The sequence below is a fragment of the Penicillium hispanicum genome (assembly GCF_028827665.1).
Source record: "Penicillium hispanicum strain IBT 35686 chromosome Unknown utg000006l_segment0_segment0, whole genome shotgun sequence".
In the NCBI taxonomy this organism is placed as follows: domain Eukaryota; kingdom Fungi; phylum Ascomycota; class Eurotiomycetes; order Eurotiales; family Aspergillaceae; genus Penicillium; species Penicillium hispanicum.
This window is the reverse complement of record NW_026623198.1, coordinates 3,002,227-3,021,851: the sequence shown is the minus strand read 5'-3', so window position 1 is coordinate 3,021,851 and position 19,625 is coordinate 3,002,227. Positions and strand designations below refer to the sequence as shown.

The following is a 19,625-nucleotide window of genomic DNA, read 5'->3' as shown; positions in this document are numbered from 1 at the left end:
TAGGCATTGGCGCCCTGGCATAGGGCTGCTGCTGTCAAATCCTGGGCCGCTTCTGTGCTTCCAACCACACTTAATGTTTTGCAATTGGTCCTGTCGCTCGACGGATGCCCAAAATGGGCCAGATTGGCCTGCGATAAATAAACAGTGTGCGGGGGCGCATTGCTCGAATAGTGAGGAATATCCGGATTGAAGGAAACATCACGCGACTGCGGACGACTTTTTCTATGCCAATCCTCATTCCTCACTTGCTGCACGCATGTATTCATCATAGCTAGAATCTGTGGTGTCGCTAGCCGGGAGTCGATTGCTAGGTGCCACTCTAGCCTCTGACGCTTGCCGATATTCAGCTCTGATGACAAGGATGCTGAAGCTAACTGGAAAGTTCCTCCGATGAGGACAGCTCACTACCGAGTGTGATGATTCCGATATTAAACCCGGCTTATTGGATGGTTCCAGGGTGAAGGTAAACTCCCCCTCATAGAGTAATCATATAGGGATGTCGCTAATTATTGAACAGGACTTAGATGGACAGGTCTTACAGTTAATCAACGATAATCGTCCGCGTCGCCGATACTTATACTTCCGGTTCATCATCTCGTACCTGCAGGCAAAGAAGCTGCAACTCGCCGATGTTACCAAGAAGGTCGAGGCAAAGAGATTCTGGCCGCCGGAGGGTGCCTATTTAGACAAGTTAACTCTCAAGACCCTTGCTTGTTGTGTCAGTGGCTCTGAACTGCCGGATGATCTCACAGAGAACACTGAGGACTCAATCAATCCAGCTAGGGATAGTCAGATAGGCATGATTATGGCAGCTGATTTGCAAGATGACCAGCCTGCCACAGTGGGTCCTGATAGATCTCCGGATGTTCGAGAGGCGTTGATTCAGAGCATCAAGCAACTTTGAGCTTGGCCAGTATTGTGTCAAGGAGGTTCTATACCCTACCACGAACAGCATCACCTTGTTCAGAACTCGGATGGAACGCATGGAGAGGTGGAGGACATATCTGCATACTAGTCAAGTGGGATGGGATATGTGATCGGCACTGTTGCTCTGGCGGACCTGTGAACTGACTCTTCTTGATAAGATACAAAGAAGTAGCTCACCAACTCCGGCGCTACACTATCGTATCCAACCTGAAGGATAGGTTACTCCTTTGCAAAGTTTTTAATCTTTGATTTGGCGAGGTCGATGTTTTTAGGCAGTAAATCTTTCTGTTAAGAATGCAAACTCAGAGAGCTCATGATTGCGTAGTGGAATCGCTCCATCATTGCTCAAAGTAACTTCCAAGCCAGGGCTGTTGTACCCTTGGGCTGACTAAGCGCTCGGGAACTGGAGCCCCGGAGGGATTTCGACCGCGGAAGATCGACTTTCACCTTCATTAACATCACCAGATCTGCCCATCCCGCCCACCCCTCGATCTACGCTCTCTCAGTTTCGACTGAGTGGTTCTTTGCTTTGCTACCTGTGCTTCTGCGCTACATATCTGGCAAGGAGTGTCAGGTTGAGTGACTGATTCCTGAGAGGTCCTATCGATCACCGCTCCAACGGCCGCAACCGTTGTGACGCAAGGCCTCGCTCTCAGGTCAAGTCCCTGATAACGCAGTGCATATTGAGATCTCTCCGTCCATTGCACCACCCCTGTGTCCCACCGCTACTCCAACTTCGCCGTCCTTCTGCCCCAGCCATGTCGAACCAGCAAGTCGTAAGTGCGGTCTCGCGACTTCCTATCCTACACGGTCGCAAAGAGAAAACAATCTGCTGCATTGCCCGACGTGCCATTCATTTTTTGAGAGCAAAAAGCAGTCTTGACTTGCAAGTTCTGGCTGACATCAGTCTCTTCCACAGGGCGTGGTGTTTGAGCGGGTGATTCAGGAGGTCTGCGACGCTTCCCAGGTCGATTTCGAAGAAAGCGGTGTCGATCAAAAGACGCTAGTTGACCTGCGTGAGGTGAGTGCTATTTCATGATGGATGGTGATTGATTTCGATGTGTTGGGCGTCTGGCATGGTGGTGCTGGAGGTGGCGGCCAAAAGCGGGGGAGTCCGAGGTGGTGCGGGAGGCAGTGCTTATGGGGGACGGCCGGACTATGAGGCTCTCTTTTATATGCTGCCCGCCACTACCCGCCAGGGTTTAGGCTGCCAAGACAATCCCGACGCACACTGGTCTGCCCACACCATCTCTACGATTGATGCTAATTGCATAAGTACAGACCTGGCAGAAAAAGCTGTCCTCTGTTAACGTCGCTCATTTCCCCTGGGACCCTCCGCCTCCACAGCCGACCCCGCAAGCGCCTGTGCTTCCTCCTCAGGCAACCGTTCCATCCAATGCACCTCGACCTCCCCAACCGCAACATGTCCCCCCTGTTTCTATGCCGCGTCCCGCCCCTGCAGCGGTTCCTGCTTCAGTCGCACCGCCCATGGGGGCGCCTCACATAAAGGCCGAACCTGGTACTAATGGCCAGCCCGGGTTGCCTAACATGAACAACCCCATGCATGTACCGATGAATACCCAGTCGGCTAGTGAACGCGCTGTAAATCATATGCAGCAGAAGTTCGGTGCCGCTGCGGCTCATTCAGTTAGCCAACTTCAGTCTCGAGCTCAAGGGCAACATGCATACCAACAGATGCATGCGGCCAATGGTCAAATGCCCCAAATCAAGCAAGAGTCGGGCTATTCTATGGGCCCCAGCCAGACTGATGGTGCCGATGATGCCCTATCTGATTGGAAGGCTGAGGTAGCACGGCGCAGAGAGGCTGCTCAGAACGGGCATGGTGACCACATGCTACGAGATTATCTCAAGCAACAGATGCAAGGCCTAGAGGCTGGCGGCTTACTCCGTCCCTTGGATCAGCACCGGACTCCTTCAAATTCCGAGCGGGAGGCCCCTTTAAATAACGTCGTCGACTCGCTTTCAGCTCCGCCCAGAGTACCTGGCCAATACGACGGTGCTGGCGAGGACACCAAGGAGGAAGCTGACGAAGATGCCATCAACTCTGACCTGGATGATCCCGACGACCTCATTGCCGAGGATCACGATGCCGATGAATCGGAAGGTCAGGTCATGCTCTGCACCTATGACAAGGTTCAACGGGTCAAGAACAAGTGGAAGTGCACCTTGAAGGACGGCATCCTCACCACCGGGGGGAAGGAGTGAGTGTAGATTCCCAGAGACTCTATTTCCAAACTTGACTAACATGGAACAGATACGTCTTCCACAAGGGACAAGGCGAATTCGAGTGGTAGACTGGAGATGTCACTCTCCTGGCCCACCCCCATTAACCCATACACCTGACCTTCATGAAATCTTTCCGTTCGGTCTGTAATACCTCTCTTTCTCCCTTCTCCGTTCTTATTGAGTGCTCAACCGCACGAAACCGAAAACCAGTACCCTTGTCATGCTCTTAAAATGGTTGGTGCAAGCGAAACTTCTGACCTTTTCATGATTTCTCCCCTTGTCCTCCCCTCCTCTACTAACCAGAGCCGGAAGAAGACCATTTTCCTCGATTTTGTTTATGCCTCATGCCTTGTCTTTTTCTCCAAACCGAGTCACCGATGACTCACGGCGCTTATACGTGAGGATGGGCTGCTTTACATGATTCCTGTTTCCCCTTCACGCACGACGCCCTGTGCCTATGTACTAGAATGAAATGGTCAATCACCAAATATGAATCCAATTACCCAAGTCTACCGAGTCATGTTTACCTGGCTTCAGCGAGCAAAGCAAGTAGGCGCACGCTACCGAGTCGATGGAATAGCAATTGCAATGGCGAAGGAAATAATTAAAAAAAGGAAGCAATCAAACAGATCCGAAGAGAAGCAATAGACATAGACACAAAAAGCCAAAAGTGTATCAAAAGCTCAAACAGAACGAAACACAATGACAATGACAAACCATATCTACACGATCAGACGCCAGAGAACCACACTTTTTTTGTAGTTGCAGTTTCAGTTGCAGTCCCTGTCCCACGCGCCCATCGAGCCGCGGGCAGAAAGTGAACAGAACAAGCATCCAGGCCCGGAGAAATAGCATCATGGGCGAAACACATAACTAGCATATCATTCTCAAATCCCAATCCATCCAAGCCCCCGAGTCCATATTTTCTTTTGGTTTCCTCGCGGGCGGCCCGGTCGAGGCGGAGTCTTATCCTTGAGGGAAGAGTCCGAGTCGTATGGAGTCAAATCAAATTAAAGCAGAGCAGAACGAATCATCGGAACGCGACACAGTCGAGTGATTGAACGACGCAAAGCAAAAAGAAAAGCCAGCCCGTGCATCAACGCAGAAACAGCATGCAAGAGCGCACGATATGAACACGGTTCTCCCTTTCCCTGGTCCCTATCCGTCTTAGCCCGGTATGTGCCAGGCGGTGATAAAGCAACTGGAAGTCTTCTAGGCGGGTCTTGCTGAGGTCTTGATCGCTCAGGTGGCTCTATTACCAGGTCCCGGATGATGGGTCGCTGGGAACGGCGAGGGATATCGAGCAAGAAAAGACGATGAAACAGAAAGGAACAAAAATGAAGAATATGAATGATACCACTACAGTTGCGTGGCATCGAGGGTCCAGACAATAAGACACGCAGAAGGCGCAGGCGGGAATCCCCAGATTTAGAAATCAAATATCGAAAACTCCATTGTCACCAGACCAATTCATGACATCATGTGTGGGAGCAGTTGATCAATCCCAAGAAAGGCCGTCGAGGTCGTTCGCATCAGAGAGCACGGAATGGGTATTATGCGTGACGAGTAAAATAGTGAGGCTCACAAGAGACCCTCCTCGCCAATTCCAGGGAGTCCAGCTCCGGCAACGTTGATGTTCTGTCCCTGCATGACCCCGCCACCAAGATTCAGATTGCGACCTGCAAGCTGGAAATCGGGGTTGCAGGGTGGGGAGTGTGACTTGTGGTATTTAAGACCGTTGAGATTCTTATAACGCTTGCCGCAAACCTCGCAGCGGTACGGCTTCTCCTTCTCCATGCCGAGGGTACCGGGATAAGGTGCTGATGTCTCTGGGTTGACGATCGAGAAAGTGCCGTCGGCATTGTCGTGCAGTTGTTGATTATTATGACCGTGCTAGAAGATTGTCGACGTTAGTTGATATCATAAGAATGGCAATGAATGCGGAGACTCACGGCTTTGTGGTATTTAAGCCCATTTTGATTCTTGTAGGCTTTCTCACAGCCGATGACAGGGCACCGGAAAGGCTTCGGCTCCTCATTAGGCAGAATGGAGGTGGTATCAGGAACCCCGGCCAGAAGCTGCTGCTCGCGTATCCGACGGGCGATGTCGCTGTTGGGGCCATACTGGGCTCCGCTGAGTTTGAAATGCGCGTTGGGTGTTCCCATACCTCCGCTGGGGCTGAATAGTCGCTTGGCCGGCTCGTCGATGCAAAGATCCACCATATCATTGTTACCACCGGTGAAACGACCGAATTGGCCCTGATTCTGTCCCATGGCATTGTTCTGCATTGTGAGTTCACCAAACCCGCCAACCACACTCTCGTCAATTTCGGCCGGTGTTCCGGGTCCTGATGAATCGGGGGTATGTCGGAACTGGGAGGTTTGGAGTGGGTTGGCCATGAGAGTGGGCGTATTGACCGAGGAGACGGTGGGATTGTTCTGCAGGGAGAGGGGGCGTCCAGACCCGATCGGGGTACCGGGTTGTGACGGTGTGTTGAAGCCCTGGTGGCTTGGAAGCATGCCCAGGTTTAATTGCGGGCCCTGGTTGGAGTTGCCAAATCCGCCTTGGGCGGTTTCCCGTAACTGGGGCGAGAACAGCTGGGAAGTCGGGGCATCTCCGTCGCCCATGGGCTCGTCCAACTCCATGTCGTCGATCGTGTCTAGATCCACATGCTGGGACGAGGATTGAGTCTGTCCCAGTTTGCGCTGCATGTCCAGGGTGCGATCCGGCTGCAGGCCGCGCCCTTGGTTGCCATGCTGCTGGCTCTGTTGCTGTGCGATCGCGGCAGCCGCCAGGGCAGCCCGGTTCTCACCCTGGCTTGGGCGATGCCCTTGGTTGGGCGATTTGGTCGCATGGGCTTCTTCGTAGTGCTGCAAGAGGTCATGGAGGGTCGGTAACGTCACACCGCAGCAGGAAAAGTCCCGCATGAAGTTGGCCTCCAGTTTCGGGAGATATGACGAGGAGTGGAAAGAGGGTGACTGGAATGAAGTAAAGGGTGACGTGCCAGTCATGATGATGCTACATGGGAAATTTCTTTGGTCAGTCTTCGATGCCGTGCGACAAGCCGCTGCGCACCCAGGCTTGTGCGCCCGCGGCCGCATGGGGTTTCCCGTCTCAACTCACTCATCACGTATCCAACTCCCGACCGAGACACCTCCCCAGCTCATGCCGCCCACCAAACTCCCGGCAAGCGACTCGCGGCGACCCTTGTCGCGGTTGGAGCCGGACATGGAAATGGGCTTCGTGCCATTCCCCCATTGTGCAGTGGCGGCACCGATCGAGTCCTTCCGAGGCGGCGGGGCCTTGAACACCCCGAGCCCGCCGCTGGGATGATGCGATATACTTCCGGTGCGCTCGCCGGTCCCAGCCCTCTGCAGTGCCGACGTTAAATTCGAGGCCTGTTGCCCCGGCGGTGAGACCGAGGTCGACTGTCGAGTGGCGATGTCGATGGGTGCAGCGCCAGTCATCGTGAAGGATGAAGGACCAAAATGCGACTTGATGTTTTTTTCCCCTTCCGACGACAGAGAAAAGAACGAGACGGCGCAGAAGCAACTCACACCGGGTGCGGGCCGAACTCTCGACGAAGGATGTTGGGAAAACCTGGTCCCTGTCCGGTCTGCGCGAAGAGCACGCCAAACCCGAGGGGTTGAGGTGACAGGGTAATCAGAGGCCCGCGATGAAGCGTGATCGCGGACGAAGAGGAAAATCGAGGAGGAAAGGAATGCGATTTGAGAGGCGAGAGGTCTGAATGCCCCTCGATGGAAGTGGACTTTTTGGGTGGATGGGCGGTTTTGAGCGGGTTCGAGGAGTCCACCCTCGGATGATGTCCCGCTCTGCTGGACCCGCCAAACGGTATGGCTTGACGAGGTGGCGATGAGCACGCCCTGGGGGTCGATGAGTCGTCCAGAGAATCGAGAAAGACAGTCGAGATGGTGTCTTCACTGCGAGTCGCACCAAGGGGGGGAGGGACAGGTCGTGGGCGAGGAGGTTCCAACTACGAACTACCAACTACGGGAGAATGTATGTATCGTGACTGGAGGCAACCTTGCCGTTTTAGGCATAGTGCGGTAACGGTATTACCACACGTGATGGGCGCTCACGGGGGAGGTCACGGGGGGTCACGGGGACGGGGGTTGGGGGTTGGGGAAGCGTGGATTCGGTCTGATTGCGATTGTTCGGGGAGGAGAGAAAGGGAGACGTGGTGTCGGGACAAAGGAAGGTCGATAAGATGGCACGGAATGCGTCGATGACGGGAGGTGCAGGCTGCCGATCCCGCGATGATGACACGACACACCGCTGCAGGGGGGGGAATGGGACGTCATGATGGGTCATTGGGTCGATTGGGGGCAATTATTCTTTAATAATCGGTGTGCGCAAAGCCAGACTGGAAACGGCGGTGCCGCGGTGACTAATGGGGTGAAATGGGCGATTGGATACTTCCAAGGCTGATACTGACTGTATGTACGCAGTTACAAACTACAAACGGTTATCACGGAGCAAAGAATACCCTCCCGGATTTTACCTAGGGAGGTAATCCTCTCCGTTCTTCGTACTCTACAGTGTTGAATCATCATCCACCTCCGTGAAGACCGAGTCTCCACCGCTCCCTTCACCCGAGCATGTGTCGCGCACCGAAACTGAAACCTGCAGAAAAGGACTATCTCTACCACTCTATCCTCGAGATCTGATCTGATCTGGGGTCCATCTGCAAGGGGCAAGGGGGGTCGGGGTGCGGATTTCCCTACAACGCTTCCCCAATGCGATAGCGAAAGGGATTCGGCCACGGCGTCTGCATCGCGATCCTCCCTTTTATTCCGGCATCTCCTCAACCGCTCTTCCACATCTACCACTCGGAACCTCAATGCCCCGACAAATGAAACGGTCCAACGTGGCGCGACCGCAGTGAACTCAGGCAAAGTTTCAGTCGGGAGACAACGGGTCTTGGCTTTGGCGCTAGAAACGCGGCAGAAGCATTCGCTCAACCTTCGAATCAATTAGCGCCGGAGTCTTCAACCCTTCGAGCCCTACCTGTATGGATGTATCTATACAGGTAAATTGGAAATTGGACCTTCGGGATCTCGGGATCCGCCTCGCCCTGGAATGTCCTGGACGCCGCGGTTTCCACACCTCTGCGCGGCTCCGTCTGCCCCGCTCGTGCGCAAAGAATAGCCTGCAGCGTCGCTTCGCTGCAAAGGCATCTTTGCCACGCGGGTTCCCCACGGCAATTCTTCGGACTTTCCTCGATCGGGAATGTAGGCGCCTCGACTCGACCAGCTCTGCAACGATGGCCCTCCAGTTCCTGCGTAACACCCGTTGTGGAAAATTTCCCCAGCCCCTGGAGACAGTTGCTGGGATGGTCCGAGACTAGATCGCACGCCGGGGCGCAAGGTTCCCTCCACTGTCGAACTCATGATGTGGACTGGCTTCAACCCAATTGTCGGTTCCCCCTTTCCTCCCCTTTTTGGATCGGCCAATCATCTATGGTGGATGTAGCAATCCAAAACAGGGGGAAAAGCCAACGAAATGGTCTCTGACTCGGCGATCGTCTTAGGAGATCGTTCCAGAGTAAATAGGGACGCTATGAGATTCATCATCGATTCACACTTAGTACAGTTATGTATATACATATACAGTGACGTTTAATCCCGGTGTGCTTCGTATAGACCATTCGTGTTCAATTCGGTCGATTTCTGGACCCCTTGATCTTTCGCTTGGTGGCATACCTAGGTGGAAGACAGCCAGCACGGGGAACTAGCAACTCTCGCCGGGCTCCGTGGTTGCAACAATCAAAGATGCAACGATGGATCAATCCTGCTCAGAGTCCAACCATGACTCGCCTCAACATGGTCCAAGTGGGAATGCAGCAGGACACCAGCCATCTATACCAGACGGCATCTACCCATACTACCGATGTATCTATGATCTATTATTATATCTACTATAATATCCATATCCTGCCCAAATATATTGAGATAGTCTACAAGGCAAACAGCATTACCAATGCTCACCCAGAATTATTCAGTTGGTGTTGGGGGCCAGATCCTGACGGGGGAACTCCACGCCGCATCGGAAACATTTCATTCGTATTCCAGCGGGGCCGACGGCGCACCGGAAACATCTCGCGATCGCGTGTGTCGGAGACTTCCAAGACCCTGAGGCCAATGTTTGTATAAGCCAAATGCTTACAATTTCTGGCACGACATAAACCTCGCTATTACATATCACGATGTGGCGCGTTGCGGACATAAATGGCGACCATCAGTCGACCAAGAAGAGTCATTCTCACCAGACAATCCATCACTCTCAAGTGTCTTGAAATCAAACCTTCAGATCGATTCCACGTGTGAAAGCCATCACCCAAAACGACACAGCAACACAGCAACATAACCATCATGTCCAAGCCTACTATCGTCATCATCCCCGGCTCGTTCTCCGTTCCGGCCCAGTATGAAGGTCTCGCGGAACAGCTCCGGTCCTATGGCTTCGAAACAATCGTCGGACCCCTCCAGTCTGCCGGTCGACGTGACCCTCTGCCCGCTGCTACTATGCAAGACGATGCAGCCTACTTCAGCGAGGTGATCACCAACCTCGCCAACGAAGGCAAAGAGATCGTCCTGCTCCCCCATTCGTACGGCGGCGTTGTCGCCAACGAGTCCGCAAAGGGCCTCCTAAAATCAGATCGCCTCGCAAACGGCCAGCCCGGCGGCATCATTCGCATCGTCTTCATCAGCTCCGTGGTACCACCCGAAGGTCTTTCCACCGCCGACCTCGCCGTCGACCTGAGTCTGGATGAATTCATCACTGTGGACGTAAGCATCCCGCCTCCCCATGCAGGCTCTCCGACCTGATTCTCATTTTCATATCTAGGGCGACTACATGATCATGAAAATCGGCGACGAGGCGATCAAGGCCAACTTTGCGGACATCTCGCCCGAGGAGGCGCTGCCTCTGGCGAAGATGTACACGGATCACTCGACCAAGAGCTTCGCCGACAAGCTCACCTTCGCGGCCTACAAGTATGTGCCTGTGTCCTTCATCTTCTGCGAGCGGGATGGTACCTTGCCGCCTGATTTCCAGCGGAAGACCATTGCGAGGATCGAAGAGGCCAGTGGGCGCGAGGTCCAGGTGCTCAGTATTGACTCGGGGCACTGCCCTGCGGCCACTCGACCGGAAGAAACGGCTGGCTTGGTTCGCATGGCTATCGGCCAGAACTGAGGAATGAAGTCTCTTTGTTTTTGAGCATAGCAAGTGTGTGCATATTTTCTGGAGACTTGGGGTTTTGATTGTTTTATATCTTGTAGTATATGCGTGAATATACAGAACCTTGGAAGAATGATGCTAATCTGTATTCCCTTCACAATTACTTTGAGACATTTCCATCCTATCCACGTCAGTGGAAATCTCCATTTTCATACATCCATGGCCCTTTTCATATATACCTATATCAGGTATATTTGTTAATGCGCCTACGTAGAAGCAAATTCATGAAAGGAGTAAATCGCTGTCACACGAGCCAATAGTGATGAGCCCTGTTGGTCCTACTCGGCCAATGGCGGGTATTGGCTGCGGCGAGACTGAACCACGGTTATCTCATCACCTCGCGGACGGAGAAAGGAGGCTTGGATCTTGGTTGAAAACAAACAAAAGCTTGGTCAAAACGATTCAACCGAAAATCCCCCGAACTGGAACACAACCTTCAAAAACTTGGGTATCCTGATATATTCTCCAATTTCTATCGACATAGTATATCTAGGTATCTTTCTACTAGGCCATTTGGGAAGAAACCAGTAAATCTATTTGTACATTTCGATCACCTGTTGGAGTTGACGATCACTTTTGTAGTGTTCCAAGGCATCGGCCTTCCAAGTCTCCCAATGGAACTCATCCGTGATGCCCTTTCCGTCGGCATGCTTCAAGTAGAACTTTCCGTCGTCGAGGTGATTTTGAGAGCAGGCCTTCGAGACGTTGTTCGGGAGAAACGATGGATCAAAAACGCATCCACGGCCCAGTCGACGGACGTACGACTCTTGCCGAATAAACCAATCCAGGATTAATTGGATATGTGAGCGAAAGTAGTCTTCAGCGGAAAAGAAAGGACCGAGCGATTTCATCAGACCTTCCCGAAGAGTTAAGGCTCGTAGAAATGTTGATTTTTTCCAGTTTGGTGATCTCATCGTGTTCAGCTTTCCTAGCGGCGGGATCGTACTCAGCTTCATCCCCTCGACAGACATCAGCACAGCCCTGATACCGTGCATTGTGACCTACTTGACATCTTGGACAGGTGTGATGTGGTCCCAGATGTTGCGCACACAGATGGAGATTGCAGAGCATGCATTCCCCGTACACGCGGACGGAGGCGATGTTGCAGCCTTGAATGTCACATGGCCACATCCTCAGTTGTCAAGCTTTATCTATGTCTATCCCCGAGGAGCGAAAGCACGGGTTGATTATGAAGGAATTTGGTGGTTGCAGAGTAGTGATGGCGAGGGAGATGGGCCGTGCCAGTTACGAGGTGGAAAAATGCTATTTTCGGCGTCGATTCCATAGGTCTGCATATTCTTACTCCTGCCACTTCATGTTCGACCACAACAGACAATATGTGTAGATGTTACCATATAGACAAAGGCAAACTCATACAAGGAGAAAGAGAAAGAAGAGTGGATTCACATTGGGAGTACGAACAATAGCTAATGATGCAATAAACGCGGCGACAAAGTCCTACTGTAAAACAGCGTATTTGAGCGATGCAAGTCTGCCCAGCTGATGGCAGCGACATCTGCAACGCGTTGCAGATGTGTGGCCCTAGATATGAACAGCGAGGACATACGTAGCATCTGGAAAGTCTAGAACAAAGGTACCAAGCCAGTCTGACCCGTCAGCATGTCATGAAATCCACCGAAAGTCGGCACGAATGGCCCATGCAGGCCAACCGAGGCCGTATTATTCATCACGACAACGCACCGCCGAATCGACAGGTCGCTATCTCTGCAGACATGGAAGGACTCGACAGGCCTTGGATCATAATCAAGGTCCGCAGCCATCTCCCACACGGGCGTCGTGCATTGGCGCCCGCCGGAATCCGCGGCGGAGATAAGCGTAGCCATCTCCCACGAACCCTGCACAGCAACGTGTGACGGGCACTATCAGATCTCATTGGGCATAGATACCAGATTGGATGATGACGAATTCACCGATGAGATCGATCCAGTAACTATGGATACAGTGTAAGAGAAGACCGCTCATCATGACTCCAGATCTTCACCGGGCATGCGGGGTGGGCAGTGGGTAGTATTGGGGCCTGATTCTCAGGGGATCCGGGGCCGTCGCTCGCGCTCCACCAGGATCTCACCGGGGGCCACAAATGACCAGCTGGGTGGTCCAATCTCCTGAGGATAGTCGGCGTGTCGTCCGTCCTCCGCATCGCCGGGCGGAATGTCAAGGGCCAAGCGGAAAAGACAGGAGGTGAACTTGGTCGAATGGGATCCAGGAGGATTGGCAATAGCGAGGCTTGGCAGGATTTGCCACACCCAAAATAGCGATCGAGAGGATGTTCAGCGTGCAACTCGCCGTGCATAACTGGGCTGTGTGGAACATGATCCGCGACAAGCGGGAACCCCCAGCCTCACGGCCAAGACGGGTCTATCAAACTGCACAAGGCTTGGCGGATCAGCAGGACCTTGGCACCACTTGGCAGGTATTTGGGAGCCTCCCTCGCCTCGGTTACTGTGTTGGACTGGATGGGAGAGCTACGGCGATGCTGTACGTTCCTAGTATGAAGCAAATTGGCTGAAGCTTGTGTCGACGGTCAATTGGCCTGCGGGCCTTTCGCAGCCCGGAGAAGAGTATCAACATGCTCTAAGAGTTGGCCAAATCACATAGCGCCGCGAACACCCCTGCTTGCTGTTCCACCCTGTTGTTGCGTTCCAGATGGGTCGCCACCGAGTGAGCCCAAGTGGGTGTGGTATCTCTGGGGGTTGGACCAAACATGCGATCAAAAAGAGACAAAAACCGAGAAGAGAACCAGATGGTCTTTGTGGACAAAAGAAAAATGAAATGTATCGGTCGCTGATGTCGTGAGAAAATATGGTCATGAAGTTGCAAAAAGTGAAATCGATCGCATTGCTTCGATCACTGAGAAGACCGGCGGGTCTGGGAGTTGCCCAGGTAGAGGAAGCCCTTGGGCAAAGTGGCCGCGATGTCATTGAACCGCGAGTCAGACGACGATGTGGAAGACGAACTGTTGGAGCGGTGCAGCTCCATTTCAGAACTGAGATCGGATGAGGAATCGGTCAAAGGCTGCTCATCGTAGACTCGAGGATCCGGGCCAAACTCCGTGGGCGACAAGACCAGGAACTTGTTGCCCGGGTGGAAAGGTGCCGACTCGGGAGCCGAGAGGACGAGAAAGCGGTGGGTGGGAGTGTAGGTGTACATTGTGGCAGAGATTGTCAGAGAGCAGGTTGGGATGGTTGAGATCAAGAGCGGTGTTGATGGAGGGGCGACCTGGGCAGGTAGATAGAGGACTGGAGAGATTGGCTTGCGCAGATAAGCGGTTGAAAGCGAACTGAGAGGTGAAAAGAATTCTAGCCCGGGCGAATACACGCCGACTTTATATCCACGGGGGACAGAAGGACCTTCAGAGAGAAGGAGGGGCCCAGCGCAGCGCAGGATAAGCCGAAAGCGTGTCGATCAAGCACAGCACATCTTGGGAAGGTGGATACCCGATAGTCATGCAGATGCAGACCCCCCAATCCCCCGCGATTATCGCCCATAATCCTACGGAGATAGGTGATAGTGCATCGCCATGGAGCATCCCAAACATGCTGGGCCAGTCTCACATGTCTTGGGCCTTGGCTTCTTGGCCCAAGAAAGAAAGGGGGAAGGAAGCATGGCTGTACATCCGTACAAGCTCCCTGATAGTTCCCTTCGGAGCGGCCAAGACGTCACTATTGACTTTTCGTAGTCTCCCTTTCTGCAATCCGTCGGCTTCGCCTCTTCTTGGCTCCGGTATTTGGGTCACACACAGGAGTCGGTCTGGGGCAATCGTCATTCTCCAAGATTCATGGCAAATATGCACCCGCTTGGCGTCAGGCCGGTCAGCCATCCCCTGACAATTGCGCAATACACGCCGGGCTGAGTTTACGTGTTGCTCACGCCCAGGCACCGAGCGGAACCCCCGTTGCGAGCCGAAAGTCAAAGAAACCTCGGAAGATCCGCAGCCAGGATGAGGGGCCAAGGCGCTGGCGTGCGAGAGCGCTGCCATTTCACAGGCCGCGGTGTCTATCCACGCATCCGCCGTGCATTGGTTTCAAGTGCGGAGGCCACCTCGCACACGCTCCGATCTGTTTCGTCCGTGGTGCTGTGGCCTGAGATCATCCCGACCGCGTCCGCATCGCTCATGGGGGCACCTCTTGATGGCGCCGATTTGTTTCTCTTGTCGACTGCGAGTCCTGCGTCCCTGTGGAAAAATGTACCGTGAATGACATCATCAGGAGAAGGGCAATCGCCTTGGTTTTCGAACGTGATGAGATCTCTGTAACCAAAATCCCCGATTGACTCGGCCGTTTATTTTTCAGTGTGGGGTACGGATATGCACAAGGAATGGGTGAGATTGGAAGCCAAGGTTGTCGTTTCGTCACATCCCAGATAAAGAATAGCAAGACTCTGCCCACGACGGATTACGCTGGATAGGATGGGAATGAAGATTAAGGAGTCATCGTGAGAGAAGATGACTTCGTCGGATCCCGACAAGAACCATCACGTGCTCTGTCGGTCCTGCGCGCAAGATCCCGTCGGAATGGTTTCTTTGTTCCTGATTCCACTCAATTGCAGCCAACGCCTCTTCGATGGGTCGCCCTAAAAAAACCAACAGCGCCAACAGGAGCTGGGACTGAGAATGCCTGGGCGCTGGCTAGTCTCTACACTTTGCCGCCGCCAGTCTCGGCGGGTCACTCGCCCGGAGTCGATCTCCCGGCGCGGGCGCCTGAGCCGCATCGATCCCCATATCAGCGCTACTGCGCCAACCCCGAACAGAAGTCTTCTACGCCAGTCATCTCGCCCCTAGAAACAATCCATAGGTCCAGAATCAATCTTTCTTCTCTTCGGTAGCCCCGCTGCACTTTTGCAATAGGCTGAAAAACAACGCCATTGCCTTCTATCACATCCTCTGCAGCCAACACTGAGCTTGCTCTTCCTTCTTCCCACTCTCGCAGCTCTGTGCCTCCATCATCAACTGCTTTGCCCTTCGCCTAGACTTGAAGCTTAGTGAAAAAAAATGCCTCGTCACATTGCAGCTCTGCTGGGGCTCATGCTGCTATCACCAACTGCGCCATCGCAGCGCGTCGAACCTGTCCGCGGGTTCGCCTTTTACGACTGTGGGATGACGACTATGAGGCGATCAATACCTGTGTTTACGGGCGTGATTTGGCTCATAGTTGCCATCCCGGCGGGCAGCCCCTTTGATTCCATGGTTCGGAATCGGCACGCTCGTTGCTTGTGGTGTTCTTGATTGGCCCTCATAACACATTGACCCAAGGTAAAGGCATGGATTTATTACTCACTGTCTAGCAAGAGAAAAATTATTGGACACAGGCTGACTGGACGCATGGTCCCCTTCCCGCTTGATACTCGCCGTGCCCTCAACCAATACTGCATGTCTACCACCACAAAGGCTGAGGCAAGTACCTCATCCAAGAGCGGGAGCCAAGCAGAAATGACATGTGGAATTTATCAGATGAGCTTAGTTCTGTGCCTGGCGCATTGCGCAGGCCCCGAGCTGATGCGCTGCGCGGCCCCATCTGGCGAAGAGGGGGGACGCCCTGTTCAGTGTTTGGACACGAGCCGTGGCGTCTGACAACAATGATGTCAAGTGCGCACTGCAGCTGGAGAACTCTAATCGGGGTCGAGGTGGTCGGCGAGGATCAACGGTTCGACGGGCCTTGATACAGCCCCCATATTCACCATTGGTGTGCGCAGAGCACCCCGATCAGCAGGCGCAACCCACTGGGACGCCACCCTCTAATGATCCACATAACCGCCAACCGAGCCTGCTGTTGGCGTGGGGAGGGTACCCGCGTCGACTTCTTCGGCGCATGCTTCCCTTGTTTGCGCTCTATACTGCGTCTCTACGGGTTGTTCGTCACCACGCCTGTGATAACCAAGTCATTAGATGCATACGGCGCATCTAGTTGCCCTGCACAGCGCCTGCGGCAAGCCCGAGAGAAAGCTCATACTCGTTGGACGTGAACGGCGTTTTGATCTTCTCTGCGATGCACAGCGGCGCAGTCATTCCTCCCTTCGATGCGCTAAATGCTATAAAGCTGCCCATTCATCCTCTCTCGTTCTTCATCAGATTGATCAATTCAAATCACCACCTCCCTCCCATTCCCGGTCTATTTATCCCTTGTGCCAACCACCATCCGAATCTCCTTCTCAATCAATATGTGCTCCATCTACATCTTCCTGTACAAGTGCGGGTGCACCCGCCAGGAGGGCGACGTGGTTCCCTGTGCAAAGAGAGGCACCCCCGCCTGCCACGGCGTGAAGGAGCACTTCCGTCGACGAGAGGGATACAACTGCCCGCAACACGGTGGCTAGAGGCTCTCGCACTAGGTTGGTGGGTTTGTGCATCTCGCGACTAGCTCGCTTGAAGAGGATCCCGCTAATACCGGTTCCTAGAGAAGCAAGCCCGCATCCCGGCCCTAGGCCCCAGGATGTTCCTTCGGAAGCAGGAACCATGATTGCTTTCGACCGCGACCATCGCCACGATCTGCTTCTCTCAACAAAACGGAGGATATACGTTGGACTTTCTCGTTCTACACGATTCATTTGGCGGCATTTTATCCCATTGGCATTCATTTGTTCCCTTTCCTTCTAATTGCGAAGCCTAGACGGTTGTCTGACACTTCGGGGCTCTTTTTCTTCCTTTTTTTGTTTCATTCTTCACTCTGGTGGTTTTCTGCCTCGCCCCTCCGGGCCGCGTCTTTCGATCTCGGCTTGGAGATGCGTCAGAAGCACCACTTCATTTCGCTTTTCATGTTCCTTCATTGAATTCATACTCTTGTGTCCTTAGCCACATATCTTCAATTACGACACTTCTGATCTTTCTCGAACATGGGAGATACCCTTACCTCGCCCTAGTACTCCCGCTTCGAGAGCTCTCGCTGCAAACCCAAAGTTAACCGGAATCTCCGATGGTGACGAATACAGTCCCTAGATCGGCGCGAATGTCTTTGTTCTTAATCCTGGTTGATTTGTAATTCCACCCGGCTAAGAAACTAAAAGGTTCGCTACGATCCTTCGCGCTTATCATGGCTGGAAACAGGCGGGTTCCTAGGCCTCCCGCCATACAAAGACTGTAAACTGTCCAGAAAATTGGTCAAGACCTGGAAATTTCCTGTGGGGGTGGTGGAGGGGATCGTACTGTATAGTCAGGGATAGGGCCTCGCATGAGCTGGCGCTTACATAGAGCGGGCAGAGGCGGAATAATATACACACTACGGCAATTGTGCAGGGGTCTCGGCTATTCTAGAAAGCTCAATACGTAATAGCGGGATAAGGGAGGACACAGAGATGTCGAATTATAGATTAAGAGAAAGCTCATCTGATGGGAGGGCCCAAGGACCAGTTTTTCCTGGATCTCCATGATTCGAGGAGCCACCCGGAAACTGCTCCATGACCCCTCCCTCGGGACGAGCGCACACTGACGGGAATGGGGATCTGAGACAGCCATGCATGCATGCATGGACAACATCAGGGTTGACCACGTTGCTCTCCTGGGGAACTATCTCATGCAGGCGGCAGTGCCGATGGGGGCGATCGGACGCTCACACGCCCAGGCTCATCGCACATCCACAGCGCGGCTTTTGGCCGCGTGGAGAACATGGTTGGATTGGTAATCAAGTGTGTTATTCCGAAGATGTCTGACTCGTTACTGTTGCAGGCCGTTTCAAAGAGAAAAGACTGATGGAAACATCTAGCAACCGCACTAGGGAGTGTTGGGCTTCCTCCCCACAACACAACATGACGACAACGATGTCCCCGGGGATCTCCGACGACTGGTGCAGCATCAAGACCCTTGTCGTGGCCAGCACAGAGGATGCATATTTGCCAGAGCCGAAGCAAAGATGCCAAAAGGGAAAGGTCGTGCGAGAGATGAAGGGTCATTGGCGCATCTGCTAGCCTCCCGGATAACACCAGAGTCACCAGCCTTGCAATCGAACGAATAGACCGGCAATAATAAACGCGGCTGTGGAGCCCCGGGTATTGATAGGTTGCCAACCGCGGACAGACACTCCTTGGTTGCATTAGGCCCGCATGGGCTTCGCATCAGCTGATTTAGGGGGCGTGCGTGCCCAACCTTTATCAGAGGACTGGTTTCTTGATAGAAGGGAAGGGGATCCTAGGATATACTTGTGATGAGAGCTTCCGTCGCTATCGCTGCTGGAAGGGGCAATTCAACCGAAGCTGCGATCATCGCGTTGGCATTTTTCGGGGGACAGGGGGGGCGTCCAGGCTGTGTGGCCGCAATCACGCTATGAAAGGGCACCTTCAAGCCAAAGGAAGCGGAGGGGGGCATTTCTAACTTGAAACCCATCAGGCGTGATTAGCAAGTTATGCGCATGCTCACCATAAGGCCAGGGCCAATGTCGGGCCGTCCCAAAGGAAGGGTGGGGAGGCTGTGACGGACTGAGAGCCATAGATAGGCTCCGGGACACCGAATTTCATCCGCTGGTCCTACTGGCCAAGGGTCTTTGAACCCCTCGATCTGCATTCCGGACAATAGAGAAGAGGTTAATCTGGGGAACGTGATGTGTACGTGGCTCTGAAAAAAAAAACAGTTATTAGCAATGGCATATCTTGCTTGCTCCCTGGGAAATCCTATGTCTGCTCGGCCCCAACCTGTGTTTTCTTGTTCGTACCCCCAAGACGCTAAATGCCAATAGCTGAACGATCGCTATGACCGGAACCGGACTTGGGCGAAGCGGGCGAACCGCCATGCTGGGAGCAACGTCGAAACGCTGTACGAGAAAATAATCAAACAATGACAAGCCAAAGCAACTCTCGATCATCTCCGGTTGGTATACAGTAATCCCTCGTTAAATTCGAATAATTCAGGCTGCCAAAAACATTCAATTTATAGGGGGTTTGAACTAGGGGGTTTTCTTAGCAAAGATTAGTATTATATAATACATCTTATATCCATCTATGGATCCATCCATGGATGGATATCGCATGATCTATACGGGCTTCATACTGATACAGCGTCCCAATAAAGGTTCTGCATTACCCCTGCAATAGCTACTTCCAGTCGTGTGGCTACCTATGTGGACATGTATGCAGGCAAATATAACTCTACATATCTTTGAGAAATCAATAATAGAATTTCAATGTAGAGAGGTTCGAGATGTTTTGCTGGTCTTGGCGCTCCTAACTATGATATTATATAACTAGAT

At 53.1% G+C, this 19,625-nt stretch overlaps 6 protein-coding genes across 6 annotated transcripts; 3 read left to right on the top strand and 3 right to left on the bottom strand.

The window, feature by feature from the left end:
* Positions 1-496: 496 nt before the first annotated feature.
* N7459_007475 (uncharacterized protein) lies at positions 497-904 on the top strand (the record flags this gene model as incomplete). Its single annotated transcript, XM_056946643.1, has 1 exon — positions 497-904. One exon carries the CDS (start codon positions 497-499, stop codon positions 902-904), a length of 408 nt encoding a protein of 135 aa, XP_056798642.1.
* A 781-nt stretch (positions 905-1,685) lies between these two features.
* N7459_007474 (transcription initiation factor IIA large subunit) lies at positions 1,686-3,242 on the top strand (the record flags this gene model as incomplete). Its single annotated transcript, XM_056946642.1, has 4 exons — positions 1,686-1,703; positions 1,847-1,948; positions 2,209-3,149; positions 3,203-3,242. 4 exons carry the CDS (start codon positions 1,686-1,688, stop codon positions 3,240-3,242), a joined length of 1,101 nt encoding a protein of 366 aa, XP_056798641.1.
* A 1,513-nt stretch (positions 3,243-4,755) lies between these two features.
* Positions 4,756-6,641, bottom strand: N7459_007473 (zinc-coordinating transcription factor SFP1; the record flags this gene model as incomplete). Its single annotated transcript, XM_056946641.1, has 3 exons — positions 4,756-5,067; positions 5,127-6,192; positions 6,298-6,641. 3 exons carry the CDS (start codon positions 6,639-6,641, stop codon positions 4,756-4,758), a joined length of 1,722 nt encoding a protein of 573 aa, XP_056798640.1.
* Positions 6,642-9,566: 2,925 nt separating this feature from the next.
* N7459_007472 (alpha/beta fold hydrolase) lies at positions 9,567-10,389 on the top strand (the record flags this gene model as incomplete). The annotated part of the gene is made up of 2 exons (XM_056946640.1): positions 9,567-9,983; positions 10,042-10,389. The coding sequence occupies 2 exons, from the start codon at positions 9,567-9,569 to the stop codon at positions 10,387-10,389; spliced, it is 765 nt and encodes a 254-aa protein (XP_056798639.1).
* A 578-nt stretch (positions 10,390-10,967) lies between these two features.
* On the bottom strand, positions 10,968-11,429 carry N7459_007471 (uncharacterized protein; the record flags this gene model as incomplete). The annotated part of the gene is made up of 1 exon (XM_056946639.1): positions 10,968-11,429. The coding sequence occupies one exon, from the start codon at positions 11,427-11,429 to the stop codon at positions 10,968-10,970; it is 462 nt and encodes a 153-aa protein (XP_056798638.1).
* Positions 11,430-13,302: 1,873 nt separating this feature from the next.
* Positions 13,303-13,605, bottom strand: N7459_007470 (uncharacterized protein; the record flags this gene model as incomplete). The annotated part of the gene is made up of 1 exon (XM_056946638.1): positions 13,303-13,605. One exon carries the CDS (start codon positions 13,603-13,605, stop codon positions 13,303-13,305), a length of 303 nt encoding a protein of 100 aa, XP_056798637.1.
* Positions 13,606-19,625: the final 6,020 nt, after the last annotated feature.